Source organism: Eupeodes corollae, chromosome X (assembly GCF_945859685.1).
Source record: "Eupeodes corollae chromosome X, idEupCoro1.1, whole genome shotgun sequence".
NCBI lineage: Eukaryota > Metazoa > Arthropoda > Insecta > Diptera > Syrphidae > Eupeodes > Eupeodes corollae.
Window position 1 is genome coordinate 3,602,621 of NC_079150.1, and position 18,151 is coordinate 3,620,771.

Here is an 18,151-nt window from a genome sequence, read left to right on the forward strand (position 1 = left end):
GCCTTTGAAAGACTACCTATCAGATCGCTGGTGTAAATGCTGAAGAGAATCGGCGAATTCACCGCTCCCTGTTGAAGACCATTTTTAATTGAAAATGTTGTGGTAGAAGTTACATTGCCACTTTTGACAACAAACTTTCTACCGTTAAGCATATCATAAAGTATATACAACAATGGCTTGCTTATGCCAAGCCTGCTCAGTTTTAGGTAAAGACCCTCTAACCATACGGTGTCAAAGGCCTTTTCCAAATCAACCAGAACAGCACCTGTGCATTGTTGTTTTGATTTATTCCATTGGATATCAGAAACGAGTTTAGACGCAGCATGAATTGTGTCATGACCCGCCTTGAACCCGAACTGTGTATCCGGAATTATTTTGTTATCCGCAGCCCACTTAGTCCAACGCACTTACCATAACGCTACGGGTACTACAGTATTTATATTTGCATTATTGAAAAAAAGTATTTTATACAAATTTAAATTGATTTAAAAAAGCTCAGCTTTTCAATACAATAATAAAAACAATCTGAACTCAAACCATGAAATAAATATTTGATATTTATTGTATATTAAAGTAATCGTTAACCTTTCATTTCTAAAAATAAATATAAACTTCAAGCATGCCAAAAACAAATAAAGCGTTTTAAACCAAGTTATAATATGCTGACAAAATAAATAAAATATAAACTTGGTTTTGTTTTAATCATCATTCGAAATGTAAGTATCTGATTGTAAGTATCTGATTGCATGTTTTAAGTGTTGGATTCGTCAGGTTTATGAAAAGGTTGTTAAGGTTCACTTTCTCAATATATGCTTTTTGTATTTAGTTAGTTTTCGTTTTTAATAATTATACTTACTCCATCTTCTATAAAACATGGGAAAAAGTTATTAAAAAAAAAAAAACACTATGTTTTTTCTTAAAAATTATATTTATTTTTGAATCTTGGGAATAATTATAGAAAATATAGTTTCACGTTTAACTAAATTTGCTTCATCTTATTTATCTATACCGATTTTAAGAAAAACATATGAATGAACGCTTTCTTTATTTCATTTGAGTTGTAGTTAATACGACGTTATTTGGTTACATTTATTTATAGTTTCACACTTATCAAAGATTGTTTAGATGACAACACATTACTGTATACATTTTTCTATGTAAGTATATAATGATGACAATAATTATTCTGCTTTATTTTGCTGTTGTTACTTTTAAATGCGAAGTGATGCATAATACTGTTTTTTGTCAATTTTATTAAGCTAATTAAAAAATATACATGTTTTATATGTGTGTGGTTCAAAGATTTGATTTTTTATAGATAGCATATTCTTGTTTTTTTTTACACAATACTTTTAGAACAATTTTGTATTTTCTTTTATTTTAATTTAATGGATTTTAAATAAAAATTAAATCATATTTATGAAGACACGTTTTCAAAATTTACGATAAAAGACAATTTCTTTAGATTCACTTTTTATAAGTAAAGTTATACTAACCTTTGCAAATATGCTTCTGTTGTCGTTAAATGCGTTTGTATCCAATGCTGGCAAAAGTGTTTAGTAAGGCGTCAATTTAAAAAAAACTTAAAAATCACTAAACCAATAATAAAAAACAGTTTCGATACAAATATTTTTCAATGTCATAGACTTTCCCAAAGGGGGCAGAGACAGTTCTTTCGATTTTAACTAAGTGGTTTTGCAGGCATTCAGTTAAGCCTATATAATTTTAGTCAGTTTAATACGTAAAGCTGAAATTCAAATTTTGCTCCAAATTAGATGAGTTAAATGCCATTTTATTAAAAACTGTATTTGCTTTAAAAAAATAATCAAATTTACGCAGTTGGTGCAGTATCCTTTTTTTTAAATTCAAGTTTATCAATAAAATCTTTCTATTACTTACAAATTTAGCAGAGTGAACTTAACAGCTTTAGGTATTCAGCCGACGATATGAATAAATCACAATTAAGCTTTCTATAAAAAGGTATTTGTCTAATACATATTCTATTTTTAATCGAACTTATAAAATTGCTTTGTATTTATTTTGTATTTCCGATTTTCTGTGAAGTTTTTATATACATACCCTTTCTTTCGACAGTCGTAGATAGACTACTCGAACATTTTAGTGACATGACAATGTAATTATAGTTTGTATAAGTAACATCAATCTATTAACTTAACTTATTCAACGCTCTTAAAAACAATTAAAACAAAAAATAAAACACGGTTAACTTTAAAACCATGGAAATACTTGACTATGTAGGAGTTCGTACTATGTAGGAGTTCGTTCTCTAATGAATTCAGGAGTGATGTTTTTGTTACTGAGTTGAGTTCTTATTGAGTTTGAATAATATTTTGTTTTGTTCTGTATTGTTTACCAACAAAAATATTTGTTGGGAAAAGGGAAACAATCCTTAATATCTGCAAACGAAAAATGAAGTATAAAAGCGTTAGATTATAATTAAAAAATACACCTAAAAGTAACAGTTAAGACATGAAACGAATCTTTAAAAAATCATAACCACTAGTAATATAGTTATGTAATCTTAAAAGTTAATGAAAAATATAAAAAATTAAAGTACGAATTGCTCTTTGATTTAAGTTATTAAATCGCAATAAAATTTTGTGAGCGTAGGTGATGGTTTTGAAAGTTATAGATTAAGCATAGGATTGCTTCTTTAACTTGATGTCAGAGTCCGTAGATAACTTTTCAGAAATTATAGTGATAGTGAATATTCTCAATTTATTTGTATTTAATTACGGACAAATTAAACGCAAATTGATGGATAGAGAATTGTTTTTGCATAGAGTACAGCAGTTTAAAGATTAACTGGAGAATTTAATCTGTATACCAATTTAAATGTAATAAATTTGAAAAAAAAAACATTTACGTAGAATAAATGTTGATATTTCAATTACTGGGTCGATTTTTAATAACTGAAAATATAATAATATTAAATTAAAAAAAGTAACACAAAGATTACAAAATTAATGAGATCCAAACACATAACATATTGGATATAACGTTTGAATGAAATATGTTCAATATTTATGTACCTTCGACTCACCTATAGTAATTAGGCTTAAACGGTCCAGCCTTATTTAAACCCATATATTTGGCTTGTTCATCAGAAAGTTCTGTCAAATGTGCGTCAAATGTGGGTAAATGCAAGCTGGCAACATATTCATCTAAAAAATATAATTTGAATTATTATATGAAAAATTAAAGATTTATAATTAAAATCCTACCCATCTTTTTAGGCAAGAGATATACGTCAGACTTATATCGACCAGGTGGTGCATTGAAAAGCTCAATCAATGCAAGTGCTTGTGTTGCAGATGTTATTGAGACTACAAATGACGGTATGCTAGAACATGATAAGTTTACTAAACGACCTTCAGCCAACAGAATTATCCATTTTCCATCGGGCCATATAATATGATCGACTTGAGAGCGGACCTTTTCCCATGTCAAATCTGGTGTTCGTAGACTGTTCTGTGAAACAAATAGGGATACAAAAATAATTTGACAATTTTGATTTAAAATCCAAGTTTGTTTATGTTTGTAAAATTGACAATCTAGTCTGACTTACAACATCGATTTCTGTGTTTGAATGACCCATATTACAAATTATGCATCCACTTTTCATTTTATCCATATGCTCACGGTTGACAACATTTTTGTTTCCAGTAGCAGTAACAACGATGTCAACATTGCGTATAACTTCATTTAATTTGACAACACGAAAACCGTCCATACTGAAAGATTAAATAAAACGCATTTTATATTTATGAAAGAGCGCCATGCACAGACATAATAAAAGGTGAGAAAAGTAAAATATTGAGATGTATTCAAAAAGTAAAGATGTCCTACTAGCTACCGAACAATATAACATGACACAACAAACGTTTCTTGTTTGTCCCACAGTGTTTGCCCTTCAATGTCTGGCTTTTTTACTTTTTCCTGCTTTTGATTTTCTGTGACTTTGTCTATGAGGTTTTTATTTTAATTCATATTGCTACATGAGGGTTTTAAATCCTTATAGCACTGAAATTTTTAGTATGTACATAATTTTACAATTACTCACACGGCGACTCCGTTATAACTTAAATTGAGCAATCCCAATCTCATGCATAGATATTCTTAAAAGTAATGGAAAAATAAAAAAAGTCAATTTACTTACCTTGCTTGAAGAGCACAAATGGGATCGATCTCAGTAATATATACAATGCAACCATGTCCTTTTAAGGCCTGAGCACATCCTTTACCAACTTCCCCATAGCCACATATTACTACTTGTTTTCCACCAAACATAACATCTGTTGAGCGCTTCAAACTAAATATAAATATACTTAGCTTTTCCTCTTAAGCTTTGTTTTTATATAAAACAAACCTGTCCAAAATTGATTCTTTGCAACTGTAGAGATTATCAAATTTAGTTTTTGTCACTGAATCGTTTACATTCATTGCTGGAACAGTTAATTTGCTAGATTTCGATAGTTGGTATAAGCGATGGACGCCAGTTACACTTTCTTCTACGATACCTTTGACCATTTTGAACATAGCCGGGTATTTTTTCAACATCAAATGCGTGGCATCACCACCGTCATCAAGGATCATGTTTGGTTGCCAATTTTCAGCATTTACACATTTATCAATGCACCACCAGAAATCTTCTTCGGTTTCACCACGCCAAGCAAATATTGGATAACCAGCTTCAGCTAGCGCAGCTGCCACTTCATTCTGGTTAGAAAAAAGAAATATATTTCTTAAGTGGGTCACTAAAAATCGACTTGTAAAATTACATAATTGCGCGACAATCTTTTAGTTGCTAAGTTCAACAAATTTGTTAATTTGTTAAATGAATTCAATTGAAAATCTTTTCGCTTTCACTTTGTCCAATTAATTTAATTACCTGTGTTGAATATATATTACACGCTGCCCAACGAATAGATGCTCCCAGTTCAACGAGAGTTTCAATAAGTACTGCTGTTTGTGCGTTAATATGCGTGCAGCCCACAATCCTTGCATTTTTCAGCGGTTTATCTTCACTTGCACGCTTTCGCAGAGCCATTATTCCAGGCATTTCCTGTTCGGCAATTTCAATTTCACGCCTTCCAAATGCGTGTTGACCTTGAATATTACGAACACAAAAATCCAAGCTGCCTTTGCTGTTCTTTTGGACTTTCTCCCTCGGCGGAATATCATCATCATCTGAACTACTTCCAGTATACGATGCTGTATGTAATTTTCGGCAAAACTATAACATCACTATTTTTGAACATTTAAAATATTATTAGGTAAACTTACCTGAACTATAAGAATCTGTAGAGGAAGCCGAAAGTGATCGGCTGCGATAACGACTTGTTTTTTTCAAAGCTCCAGACTGTTTTGTTTCTTGCTAAATTTAGATATGTAAATAAAATAATAGCGTTTAAAGAATCAAATTTGAAGTGTTTAAATAAGACACACAAATGTGGAACAAAAAATAAGAAAATAATGCACTATGTATAGATGATGACTAGCATGTTTTTTATGAAGTCGCATAAAATCTAGATAACCATAAACTCTTTAGCCCTTAGAAGGCATATTTAAAATAGTTAACACTTGTAGTTCGAAGCTTTTAAAAATATTAAATTAATCCGAAATTCATGCATTAAATAATGAACTTATAGCTCAAGTCAAACGTATCTCAATTCTTAGCTGAAATAATGGGGTTTTAAGACTTACAACTATCAACCATTTTTGTGTGCGAGTACTGTTGTCAGAGATAGATTTTATAGAGTACATAGTAAATATAAAATATCAAGTTTGAAGAGTTGCTTGAATTTATTTAAATAGTTTTTAGTGCCGGAGTAGTTTTTTTCAGGTAAATTTTCTTTCTTGATTTCTTTCGTTAGAGTTTAATTGGTCGGATTATAATAACAATAAAAAGAAGCTTGGATGCGACCCACACTGATAACCTTTTCTTAACAATTTTTTGTTTTTCCAGTTTTGTTAAAAAGTTGTAAGTTCAACCTATATATATAAAAATCAATGCCACTTTTCGTTGTAATGTTATAACTCAATAACTTGAATTATTCGTGGAAGTCCAGAGAAGGTTTGTACGTAAAGAAAATTTAAAAAAAAGTCCTTGAAAAGGTGTAAAATCAACATCTTTCCATACTCCAATATACAAACAATTTTTACTAATACTTAAAGAAATCCCGATTGGTTGATTACCTTGGAAATGTACAACGAACGAAATAATTGAAGATATGTGTCTAACGATTGTAAATAAAGCATTAGCACAGTTATGTATGACCGCAACCAATCGTTAGAATTGTAAAGTGAGTAGGAGTTCAATTCTTATGATTTACATACGTTTATTTGTACAATCGAATATAATGATATCTTTCGTTCTATCATTGATTTTAGCGACTATTCGATCGAAATAGAAAATTGCATTGGCACTTGTATCTTCGGGAATTGCTGCTACATTATTAGAAGGTCGTCGGACCGCACACTCTGCATTAAAATTGCCATTGAATGTACTGGTGATTGAAACTCAAACTTATTTCAAAAAATTCTGCGATTAACGTCAATTATTTTATGGGGTGAGTCCACAATGGCAAATAAAAAATCAATAGAAGCATTTAATCGAACAATGCAAGATTTACGCAATAAACAACAGGTGTTTTGGTGGTGCTCTAATATTGCTGTCAGGGAACTTTCGTCAAACATTGCCTTTCATTCCTCGATCAACTCCTGCTGATGAAATAAATGCCTGTTTGAAGTCATCAGTTCTTTGGAGATATGTACGAAAATTGACATTGAACATTAATATGCGTATTCTCCTACATAATGATGCAGCAACTGCCCATGAGTTATCAAAACAATTGTAAGAAATTGGTGATGGAAAAATACCAATCGACAGTACCAACGGATTGATCACTTTACCGAAAATTTTGTGTACAATTGCGCAATCTATAGATGAGTTGATTGAATGTGTTTTTCCGAATATTCTTCAGAATTAGAGAAATCACGAGTGGTTGAGAGAATGCACCATTTTAGCGCCGAAAAACATTCATATCAATGCCATTAATTTTTTGATTTCCAAATTCAAGCGAAACTGCCATCAATTGACCTATAAATCAATTGACAATGTTATGAATCAAGATGAGGGAATTAATTATCCACCGCATTGCTTGAATCTGAAAATTGGTTCTTTGATTATATTATTGCGAAACATTAATTCACCAAAACTGTGTAATGGCACCAGATTGGCAGTGGAAAAGTAATAGCCAAATTTGATTGAAGCTACAATCTTAACTGGTAGATATTTTGTTTGAATAAATGAACTCAATAATCATTTTTTATATTACTATTCCTTACTCGTATCGAAGCACGTACCGAGCCGCTAGTATACTATAAAAACGTAAGAAATAAGTATCACACAAACGCAGTGCTTAATTCCAAATATTGTGTGACGAAATTGTAGTTTGGAAAACGCTTACAATGCTTCTTCTTAACTGGACCCGAAAATCTTTCCTCTTTCAGCTTTTTGACGTTCTAGTCTCATATTCATAACCTAAATGGTATTTTGCTTTTTATTTATTTCAGAAAACTACGTTGGCCTTTAACACCAATGTCTTGCACCAGAAAACCAATTGCTAATGTATTTATATATGGAAATATTCCTATTTAATGAGAGATGCTCCAGAAGTATACAGAGTTGATCTCTATATGTTGAGAAGATAAATAATTTACACAGCTACCTCGGCACTAAAAACATGTTAAGGGTGTATCCAGATCCCAATTCCGAACTTGGTATCTTATACCTGAGATTGAGGAAAAGAATTGGAGACATCAACTCACCCGTCAATGTACTAAAATTGTAAATTACTTGGGTTTTGCAATGGATAATTAATAAAAGGAATGAAGAGAAAATTAAACTTTTTTTTCTAAGAATCAAGATATTTAGGCAGTTGGTTGAATTATCTAGATACTTTTAATTTTCACTTTTATATTTCATATTTTTATTTTGTTACTATCAACTGCTTTTTACATCAATAAAGAAATAACTCAAATTCAACAGGAAATCTATATGCACAAAGTATTCTCAAATTTACAACGTTACTAACTAACATCAAAATATTTAATGAGGAAATCATAAAGGGTGATTTTTTAAAAGCTATAGAAATTTAAAAAAAAACACATACAATTCAGAAAAATGCATGAAATCTTTATTTGAATCGATAGTATGGTCCATAGTATTTAATGTTTGAAGATTGTTTCATGCAAATGTTTGAAATTTTGAAAGCGCAGCCTCAAATGGTCCATCCGCTTAGTCCAAAAACTGTGAAGTTTTCTGGATTCATTGGTAGCTCTTGCAATACTTCTAGCTGATATTCACTTTAAAATCAACAATTCTGCTAATTTACGTACCTATTGAGCTTCGTCGCTGAACACAATTAAATGGAAAAAGCGCGAGATGAACTTTCTTAACAGAGCGCGCATTTTGATAATAAAGTTCAATAATTTGCAGGCGTTGTTCGCTTTTAGACGATTCATGGGTAAAATTATAGACCAAACTGAAGATATTTGACAGTGAAACAAAACACGAAACGTGCGTCAGCTGTTTAAACCAAAAACAGCTAAAAAAGATTATAGCTAAAAAATCACCCTTCATAAGATTTTTAAACATTTTTGACTCTTGATTTGCTATTGAATAAAAACTACTTTATGGGTTTATTATATGTTTTTGTAAATAATAAACTCTGACTCTTTATCAATAGCTTATTAATCTATTTAAAACAAAATTTGTTAGTTTTCTTTCATGCGAAGAGAACGTTAAGATGACAATAAATATTGTACAAAGCAAAAACACAGAATGAAAACATTCATTTGATGATATTTATACAAAAGTGATAGGTAAGTATATTTTTTGTGTAATATCTCATAGGGAGCGGGTCGAAATGCTGTATTTTAAAATACTGTATGGTCAAAACTTTGTATGATACTGTACGATACTGTATGGTTAATATTCTGTATTTCAAAATACTGTGTCTCAAAATGCTGTATTGTCAAAATACTGTATCTCATAATACTGAATAATACTGGAAGTTTTGACGGATCAATTAGTTTGGTGCAATTGTTTATGCAATTGTTGATTATGGTAGGAACAATTCATGTACAAATGTGAAAGGGATACAAATAACTAAGAAGAACAAAAAGAGAAAGAGAAAATAAAAAGAAGATTTTTTTTTATTATTATTTTTATTTTTATTATTATGAATGATCATATGTACATATGTTATTGTGCAAAATGCTGTAAATAAGGCTAAAAAATAAATTTCGTTTTGATAATTTTAAAAAGTGCGAACTGTTTTACATTGCCAAAACGATTTTTATTTTTTAGCCTTATTAACAGCATTTTGAAATACAGAATTTTGATATACAGCATTTTGTACATACAGTATTTTGAGATACAGTATTTTAAATACAGTATTTTGATCCATACAGTATTTTAAATACAGTATTTTGATCCATACAGTATTTCGACCCAACCCATTTCATATCAACTTAAAAAGAGTGAAAACTACAATAAGAACAAACAAAAAGACTCTACAATGTATTTTGTTTTGGAAAAAAGATGTTTTGGACAGTTCGAACACTTGTGTCGGATGTACATAATACTGTTTGTATAGTTTTTAGCATTATGGAAATAATCAAAGTTGTGTTATCGAAATCAAATATATAAGTGAAAATTAGAAAATATAATTAATGGCAATTTTAAATATCGTGTTATCCACCGACATTAAGGGTTGCTTTCTAACAACCCATAAATTATCAGTTTCAAGAAAACGCTTACCATTGATGTACGTTGTCCAATAAGAGAACTAGATGCATCCATTTCCTATAATAATTTGTATTCAGTTTTCTTGTTTATAAATTAAATAAAATATTTTATGCTAAAAAAGGACTGATACATACATACATACAAAATACAAATTATTTAAACGTGTTTAGTTCTTAGGACCATTTTTAAAAAATAATTAATTTTCAACATTAAACTTAAGCTTTGGCTACATCTAAACATATAAACACGAAACGTTCTTTCGGAACCGTTAGAGAAAAAACAAATCCACATTTCAACTATGTCGAAAGTTTAGTACTAAACTTGGATTTGTTAGACCCCAATTGAGTCAATGATCAAATGTGTAAGAGAATAATTGTTCATTTTTGTTGAAATTCGAAACAAATTTCAAAACGATGAAAGGCAAAGGTAAACAATTAATACATAAAAAAATTATATATTATTTTAAAACAGCAGAACATTGTTTTGGTTAATAACTTCAAAAAATATATATATATATTTTAAATTAATTAATACAAACACAGATAAGAAAAGAAACGGATCAGCTCTAAAAGAAAGTAAACTAAAAGCTAAATACAGAACGGATTAGTTTGGAAATGAAATGGGTAAGAAAAGTAGGAATAGTTTTGCCCATGGGTTCTGATCTTTATGCTTTTGGATTAAAAAAAAGAGTGTGTGTAAGAGGAACAAGACATTTATAAAGGTCAGAATATATACTCGAGGCATATTTAAGTGCGCGAGTCCAATAGTGGGAATATTATCGAATTTGAGTTTATTGTGAAGTTTGAATCTGTTTGTTTGAAAAAAAACTAATCATTAACTCTCTTTAACTTAGGGACATGTATTTTGTTTTATTCATACAATTCATACGATAAGTTCTTTGACATTATATTATACTGAATATCGTAGCATACAAACAGAAGTAACGAACAGGTACTAAGAATATGGGCTATACAGCGTTGCCTATCACAAATTGAATTTTGTGTACGAAGTCGCTAGCGAAAAAATCCGAAGTTGCTTTATATTATACCAAAAGGAACTTCCAACTCTCATAACGTCCTCTTCCTATATAGTTTTTTTGTAAGTCTTCTTTTTTGTATTTTTTTTAATAATTGAATAACTATAAAACACGTATATTTTTATTTTTTTTACATACGAACAACATAAATAAGGGCGATTGAGCAAAAGTTGTGTAAACTGGATGTCATCAACCAATTTATACAGTAGTATTATATTTTATTAAGATTACAATTTATTTCAAAACATTGGAGAGACAGTCCTTTGGCATGTCACAACCCTGAAAACTAACAATTAAGATACTTAAACATTATCATTGATTTGAGAAAACTTATCAATTTACTACAATCTGTTATGTATATAGTTAAATACATACTACAACTTTCATAATACAGTGTTCTCCAATAATAAAAAAAATAAGAAATGTTGTGTTCAGTTTCATTCGTCAGTCCGTTGTGTTATTTAAATTTGAAATTCGTGCGAAATATCGCCGACTCACTGCTGGAACACAATGGTGTCGGAGACGGAGTCGTAGTCGTAACTGGCATAGCTGTCAAAGTATTCAATGTACGCAAATGCAAATGTACGAACACAACGCGACGCAACTGGAATCGGAGCCGCAGCCGGAGTCGGAAGAGTTGACCAACTTTTAACTTTAACGTACGACACATATGACATTTCCATTTTTGAAGTGAATAACTTGGTGATTATGTTTTTTTTTAATAGTGTTTCAATAAAAAAGTGGAAACATATTTAAATAAGAAATAAAAGTGAACAAGAAAATATTTTATGAGAAATTTGATGTGGTTGTAAACTGCAAATATACCCAATAACATCAAAAAGCCGTACGACACATTGTGTGCGTACTTTTTGTAAAACGTACGACAACTTGTGACAGATTTTCCGACTCCAGTTACGACTCCGGCACCGATTTTGAATTGTGTTCCAGCAGTAAACGTCAAATCTCACTTTGAATTTTAAGGTTGGTAATAAAGTTAGTTGCGGGTCGCACAATTTGACGGCCATCATAACTGTACCAGAGTTTGGGTTTTGTTTGTTGTATATACATGTGATAAGCCAGTAAACACGTCAATCCTATGGTGAGTCGTTATTTTTTTGGTAATTCAAAGTTTATTTTTATTTATTCATATTAGACTTTGATTTATTAAAATGTAGTTTGTGGATATTCGAAATTACAAAAAAAAAAACATTAATCCTGATTGTAATCTCAAATGTTCTCTTTTTCGTCAGTCCTATGGCGTCAGTGATGTGTCAAGTTTATTATTATTGTTCTTGATTTCATGATCATTAGTTGTTTGTCCGTGCAGCTATATGCCTGTGAAACGTGGAAGTGTTCTGCTGGCATCTCGAGAAGGTTGCAAATTTTCGTCAACCGCTGTCTGCGTTATATCCTGAACATCCGGTGGCCACAAACCATATCTAACGATGAACTGTGGCTCAGGACTGTGCAAACAAAAGTGGATGTTGACATCGCGCAGAGAAAGTGGCGCTGGATTGGCCATACATTGAGGAAGCCGGACGACAACATAGCAAAGCAGTGCTTTCAATGGAATCCTCAAGGTAGAAGGCGGCCTGGAAGACCAAAAGAAACATAGAGATCATCTGTCTTGAATTAAGCTCGGTCCCATTGCTTGGAGACTTGGTCTCAAGGAATAGAGAGAGATGGAAGGAACTGGTTGCCGACTTATGCTCCAGGAGGAGCTAGCAGCCGGAAACGAAGAAGTATTTCGAAGATGAATATTGTTAGATTTTGTTTATATTGTTTGTTGATTACTAAGAAATTTTTGAAATACTATGTGAAAGTAGTAAAAGATAAGTTAATAACGTAACGTTAACTGTCAAAAGTCTGTTTTGAAAACTGATAGAGTATTTTCTCCCAGTATTACCTATTAATAATTATTTTTAATTGTTACTTAGTGATTTTAAGAGATCATTATTAAATCCAAAGAGATTTTTACTAATTTGTATTAAATTTCATTAAAATACTTTCAAAACTGTGTATAACATGTATCAGTACAATGTTACCTCGTCAGTCCCCTGGCTGTCAAATTCTGAATTTTTTAAATATCTTACAATGTACTCAAAAAAGTGAAAAGTGATTGGGAACAATATACTAATTATATTAGCTATCATATTCACCCGAATTTATAGAAGTTTGATTTAATAACTACCGCAAACAAAAAAACCTCAAAAGTTACCCAACTTTTGTACAATCACCCATAACGTAATCTTTTATACAGGTCGTATAACCAATACAAAATCTATTCCTGAGCTTATTTCAATCCAAAAACTTATATTTTACTTATAAACTTCCTTTTTGACATATAATTATTTGATATTATGATCATCGGTATCCTTTTTCTAGCTGGTTCTAAGTTTGCCAAACTGAAATATCATCTTTTTAAAGAGTCATAGGATACTAACGGAACTACTAAGAGCATAAGAGAATGTGTTTAAAATCAACGCAGTTCCTTCATTTATTTTATAAAAAATGCTTTTTACTTACGATTTTGAAATAAATAATCTGATCCAAATTTACAACTCCTTAATTACATTTTCCACAAACGTGTCCCTCACCATTTTTAAACCAAACATGTTACCTTATCCACATTTTTGTATGTCAAACACAAGTATTCAAAATCGACTTCTACATTAATTAAGGAGAAAGAAGAATATTTTTAATTGGCTAAAATATCTTGGCAGCAGTTTAAACAAATACTATTGCAATTAACATGACAAGGATCCGGTATCGTTCAAAGATGTACAAAAAATTCGACGTTAATGAAGAAAAAGATAGTTGGAGATCATGGAGCTCATGGAGCTCATGCAAATAAAAAATGGTAAAACAAATTACAGAGTCAACTTTCTTGAAAACGTGTTTGTGTGTTTAGGGCGACAAAATAACCTTTGGAAGGTCATGGAAACGATGATGATTAATTATCAGCTTAAGAAATATCTTGAGGAACGAAAGCTTCTTAATGACCGGCAATACTGCTTTCGTAGCAATAGGTCCACTGGTGATCTCATGGTTCATCTCACCGATCATCTTTAGATCGTTTTGGAGAAAGTAAGATTATTGCACTTGATATTTCAAAGGCAATTGATAAAGTCAGGCATCATGCATCATGTCTCAGGTATCGACAAATCTCTTCTTTGTTGAATTAGAAATGTTCTTTTAATACAAGTTGTTTTGGACGGATTCAATTCTGAAACCCAGGGCTCTGTTTTGTCTCTGACCATTTTTCTTATTTTTATAAATGATCTAATGTCGACTACTTCTAATCCAATACATTGTTTGGCTAACGATAACACTTTTACTTTTCATATTCTTTTCCAGACTCCCAACCCTCCTCTTCGGATGTGGAACTGCAACGAAAATATGATTAGCTCATTAAATTTCGACCTACACAGCATTGTACAATGAAGAATAAAAACTCGTGTGGAATTAAATGCTTCGAAAACCCAATGCTGTTTTGTATCTTTAAAACAAGGTATATCCCCTTTGCCACTACCAATGAGTATCAGCGAAAAACGGAAAATCTCGAAACCCTGGGAATGTGCATCAGCAACCATTTTTTCTCTCCGTCTGATCGGGCTACAAACCTATTAAAGTCCGAAACCGAATATAACTCTCGTCTCTGGGCTGATGCTCCAGTAACTTATTTAAGCATCTCGGACAGTATTCAAACAATATTTTGACATTAACATCACCAACTTGATTACGTCACGCAAACATCGTCGCAAAGTTTCTTGTCTCACCCTTTTTACCTTTATTTTGACATACTATGCTCTAGTGAAATAGCCAGTTGCATAAATAAATAAATAAATTGGGTGGAGCAACAGCCCGTTGTGAACCATTGCCTAGTGACTTACAACTCTCAACCATTCCTGTGTGCGAGTACTGTTGTCAGGAATGGAAGGGACCTACAATTTTAGGCCAAATCCGAACGGCTAGTTTGAGAAAGCACTCTTTCATGACAAGAATTACTCTTGAAGGATTTGTCAATTCCTCGCAAGAGGCAGTACCCGCGAAAATTATTTTTTTTTTAAATTAAGGTGGCACAGGCAGGGATTGAACCCAAGACCCCTTGCATGAAAGTCTAACGCACTAACCATCATGCCACGGGTACTAGCCAGTTGCATTCCTTCCCTTAAATGTCCATCAGTTTATCCTTAAGCCCAACTTCAGCCGTACTATGAAGTATAGAGATTCATTTTTTAGCCGTGCTACGCGAATGTGGAATGCATTGCTCTATCTTTCCCTATCATTGCATGGTTCAGGCTTCAAAATCACTGTACACCCGCACCTCCTATCCAACTCTTCCCTCTTTTCTTAATGCTCACACTGTATCTTTGGCATATTAAAGGTATACAAATTACTTTTAGTGTTCCCTAAATATAATAAAAAACAAGTATACACATGTTTGGATTATTTTGGCAGATTTTAAGCAATTTTCTTGAAAAATATCCGTAAAATGAAAAACCTGTGCCGTTGAGTGAATTCGGACTCTGTGCATCGAAATGATGCCGTTTGCCAAAGAGGGCAATCCAATTAATGAGGATTTACGCAATATAATTAACCGAAGGGCCTCTAAAAGTTGTAAAAAGAATATAATCCCTACTAAACAATACATTTGATAGAAGGCCCATGAAAATTATTTGATTTTAAAATAATGGAACATGTCTGGGGTGAACTCAAAAGAAACTGCAGGGCAAAAGACAAACAAATCTTAAGGTTAAAATAAAACAAATTGATGGTATGTCACACTTTTCAAGATATGTGTCAAGGTTAGTTATATATTGAAAGATGCGATTATACTATTAAAAATAAATGTGAAACGACCATGTATTTAGGGATTAGCAAACATTTTAACCATAAAAGAATTACATTACAGAAATGAAGTACTTGTTTTAATTTATTTATTTTTTTCAGGGCAAGTTAATGAGAAATACTTAAGAGATTTTTTATACATAATTATTTCGTTTTTGTTAAGTTTAAAGTTTGTTTATACCCTTCCCCAAAATGCTTTTTATTACAATAGAATTTGCAAGCTAAGATCGTTTCTATACTTTTTTTAATACTGTATATTTATACCAGAATTGTAAAAATGAGTTGTATTTTGCATTAAACAAATTTTTGATGGAAATTCGAAAATGATTTGCATTAAAAATAAATTGATATTCGAAAAAATTGCATGAAACATTTGTTTGCAATAATAAAAAAAAAAGTATCTTATGTGTAGGTCTACATATATGTACATCAGTGTATTTTTATATGTGCATATATTTGAAATAGCTTTGAGTAACTGAGGGGGTATACATAGTTGCCACTATTTTTCAAGCTTAACCTTGGTTCAGGCACGTTGATTTCTAACTTTCTGAAAATCCAAATGGAGCGGCAGAGCCAAACCGAGCCAGCTCAGTTTCCCCATCCACAATCGATTTTAGATCGACTCTGCTCCATTTCGATCTTTGTATGGCCAGCTTAAGAGTAGACTAACGGAAAAAAAAATCACTAAACAATCTTACGCTATAGACAAATGTTTACTACTGTTGTCCCAGAAATTCTATACAAGGCTCCTAAATTTCAGAGTAGATAACGAGGATTTGATTAAGATTTACAAAATATTTTCCCTACCAAAATTTACTTGGTGAACATTGAAGGCTAATGAGCAGTTAAAACGACGATGTACTCAAGTTATTATGCATGTACATATGTTATTATAAATGTCCATATTTGTTTTGTTAATAACATACTTATCACTAGTTTATATATTATATCTTACTGTGTAAGTCGATTTTAAAACAAATAAAATAAATTAAGATAACCCTACGTTTTGTCAAAGGCTCTTCGGTTGAAAGATTCTCAATCAGAAACTGGGCAGATCTTGTTTATTAATTTAGCAAAAGGAAACGTTAAATTCTTATTTATAATAAATCTTTTGAATATCCATATTGATTATGAAAGAACTTCAATACGTAGCACTATTTATCACTGCCAGTTTGTAATTCATATCTTAATTACCTAAGCATAGTTACTAGTCAGTCAGTCTTCAAAACAACTTTTGCTACTATATACCAACTTCTACTACAGCACGTGAGATGAAAAGATATTCATGTGATATTTTGCAATATTTTTCGAAATTTGAAACCTGAATGTTTTTATGCTTATTTTAAGAAGGCACTTAAAGTACACCTATTAGTCAAACTAGAGATCCTGTCAATAAATATCTGTATTTATTTTTATCTCTTCGTGACTTATTTTATATTATTTCATTGCATATGCAGGTTCGTTAAGAAAAAATTATGTCATAGACAAATAATTTGTTGTGTACGAACGGCGACAAGGGCGATTGAGGTGGGTGGTTCTGGCTAATCCAAGTAACCTTTAACACATTATCATATATTTTTTAGCAAAGAAAAAAAAAAACAACAGAGTATTTTCAAGGCTGACACTTATAAAAGTTTAATGACACAAATTCTTATCATGATAGAAGTAAATTCTAAGCAACATACACGAGAATAACAAGAATTACTAACCTTTTCTCCCGATCCGGGGTCTGGAACGGGTATATCACTAACATTATTCATTTCGGCGCTGCTGGTTCTTCTCAATTTTGTAATAAGTCTAAAAGAAAAACTCACTTGCGGTTCTAGTATGCACAAAGTTGCTCTATTCTTAAAATACGAGCAGTATTTTCAATGAATGATGGGTTAATTAGTAAGTAAACTTATGGTGATTTTGATATTTTGGATGAAGCTTTATTAAATGATAAGATTTATTGTCCAGCCATTCGCATTGGAAAACAAACAATAATTTGTATTTAGGATTTATTGGGATTTAAATGCATTAAGCTTGAACTTAATATTTAAGGTTCGACGTTCAAGATTTTTTTGTATTCTACACCGACATATGACACAGATTAAATAACAATTAAATTTACTTGAATGATCAATTTTTCAGAAGAGAGCAAGAAATTCCTGCTTTTGAATGTCAAAAAAAAACATATGTAAAATCCAAAAAAGCACATTCAATATAAAGATCCCAAACATGGCCGTCATTCCAGTTTGACAAAGTAACTAAAATCTCATGTGACACAAACACATCTAACAACGAGATAAATTCACCGCACCATATTTCAATTCACCACTAACTAATCAAGAATTATAGACAGTGCTGAAAAAGAAGCAAATGAAAGAAACGAATTATTTGACTTTTAAATATTAAGATTTTTGACATTGTATTTTGATTAAGTA

General features: G+C 31.3%; 1 protein-coding gene across 5 annotated transcripts; it reads right to left on the bottom strand.

Moving 5' to 3' along the window:
• Nucleotides 1–909: 909 nt before the first annotated feature.
• On the bottom strand, nucleotides 910–17,899 carry LOC129953246 (adenosylhomocysteinase-like 1). 5 transcript variants are annotated; one of them, XM_056066209.1, is made up of 10 exons: nucleotides 17,435–17,899; nucleotides 9,851–9,895; nucleotides 5,308–5,398; nucleotides 4,913–5,235; nucleotides 4,391–4,740; nucleotides 4,181–4,333; nucleotides 3,590–3,755; nucleotides 3,246–3,492; nucleotides 3,054–3,185; nucleotides 910–2,417 (listed from the first exon to the last, which is right to left on the bottom strand). In XM_056066209.1, the coding sequence occupies exons 1-9, from the start codon at nucleotides 17,483–17,485 to the stop codon at nucleotides 3,061–3,063; spliced, it is 1,551 nt and encodes a 516-aa protein (XP_055922184.1). In that variant the 5' UTR covers nucleotides 17,486–17,899; the 3' UTR covers nucleotides 910–2,417; nucleotides 3,054–3,060. The 5 variants fall into 5 exon arrangements, with proteins under 5 accessions (XP_055922184.1, XP_055922182.1, XP_055922187.1 ...); XM_056066207.1 differs by having other exon boundaries at nucleotides 3,065–3,185; nucleotides 17,435–17,898; XM_056066212.1 differs by lacking the exon at nucleotides 17,435–17,899 and adding an exon at nucleotides 16,729–16,832 and having other exon boundaries at nucleotides 3,065–3,185.
• Between the last annotated feature and the right edge of the window lie 252 nt (nucleotides 17,900–18,151).

Coding starts and splice junctions, on each gene's coding strand:
- LOC129953246 (XM_056066207.1), bottom strand. CDS start 17,485: ATGAATAATGTTAGTGATATACCCGTTCCAGACCCCGGATCGGGAGAA. Junction 4,334..4,390: donor AAAGAATCAATTTTGGACAG/GTTTGTTTTATA, acceptor ATTTATATTTAG/TTTGAAGCGCTCAACAGATG. Junction 3,493..3,589: donor CAAACACAGAAATCGATGTT/GTAAGTCAGACT, acceptor TTTGTTTCACAG/AACAGTCTACGAACACCAGA.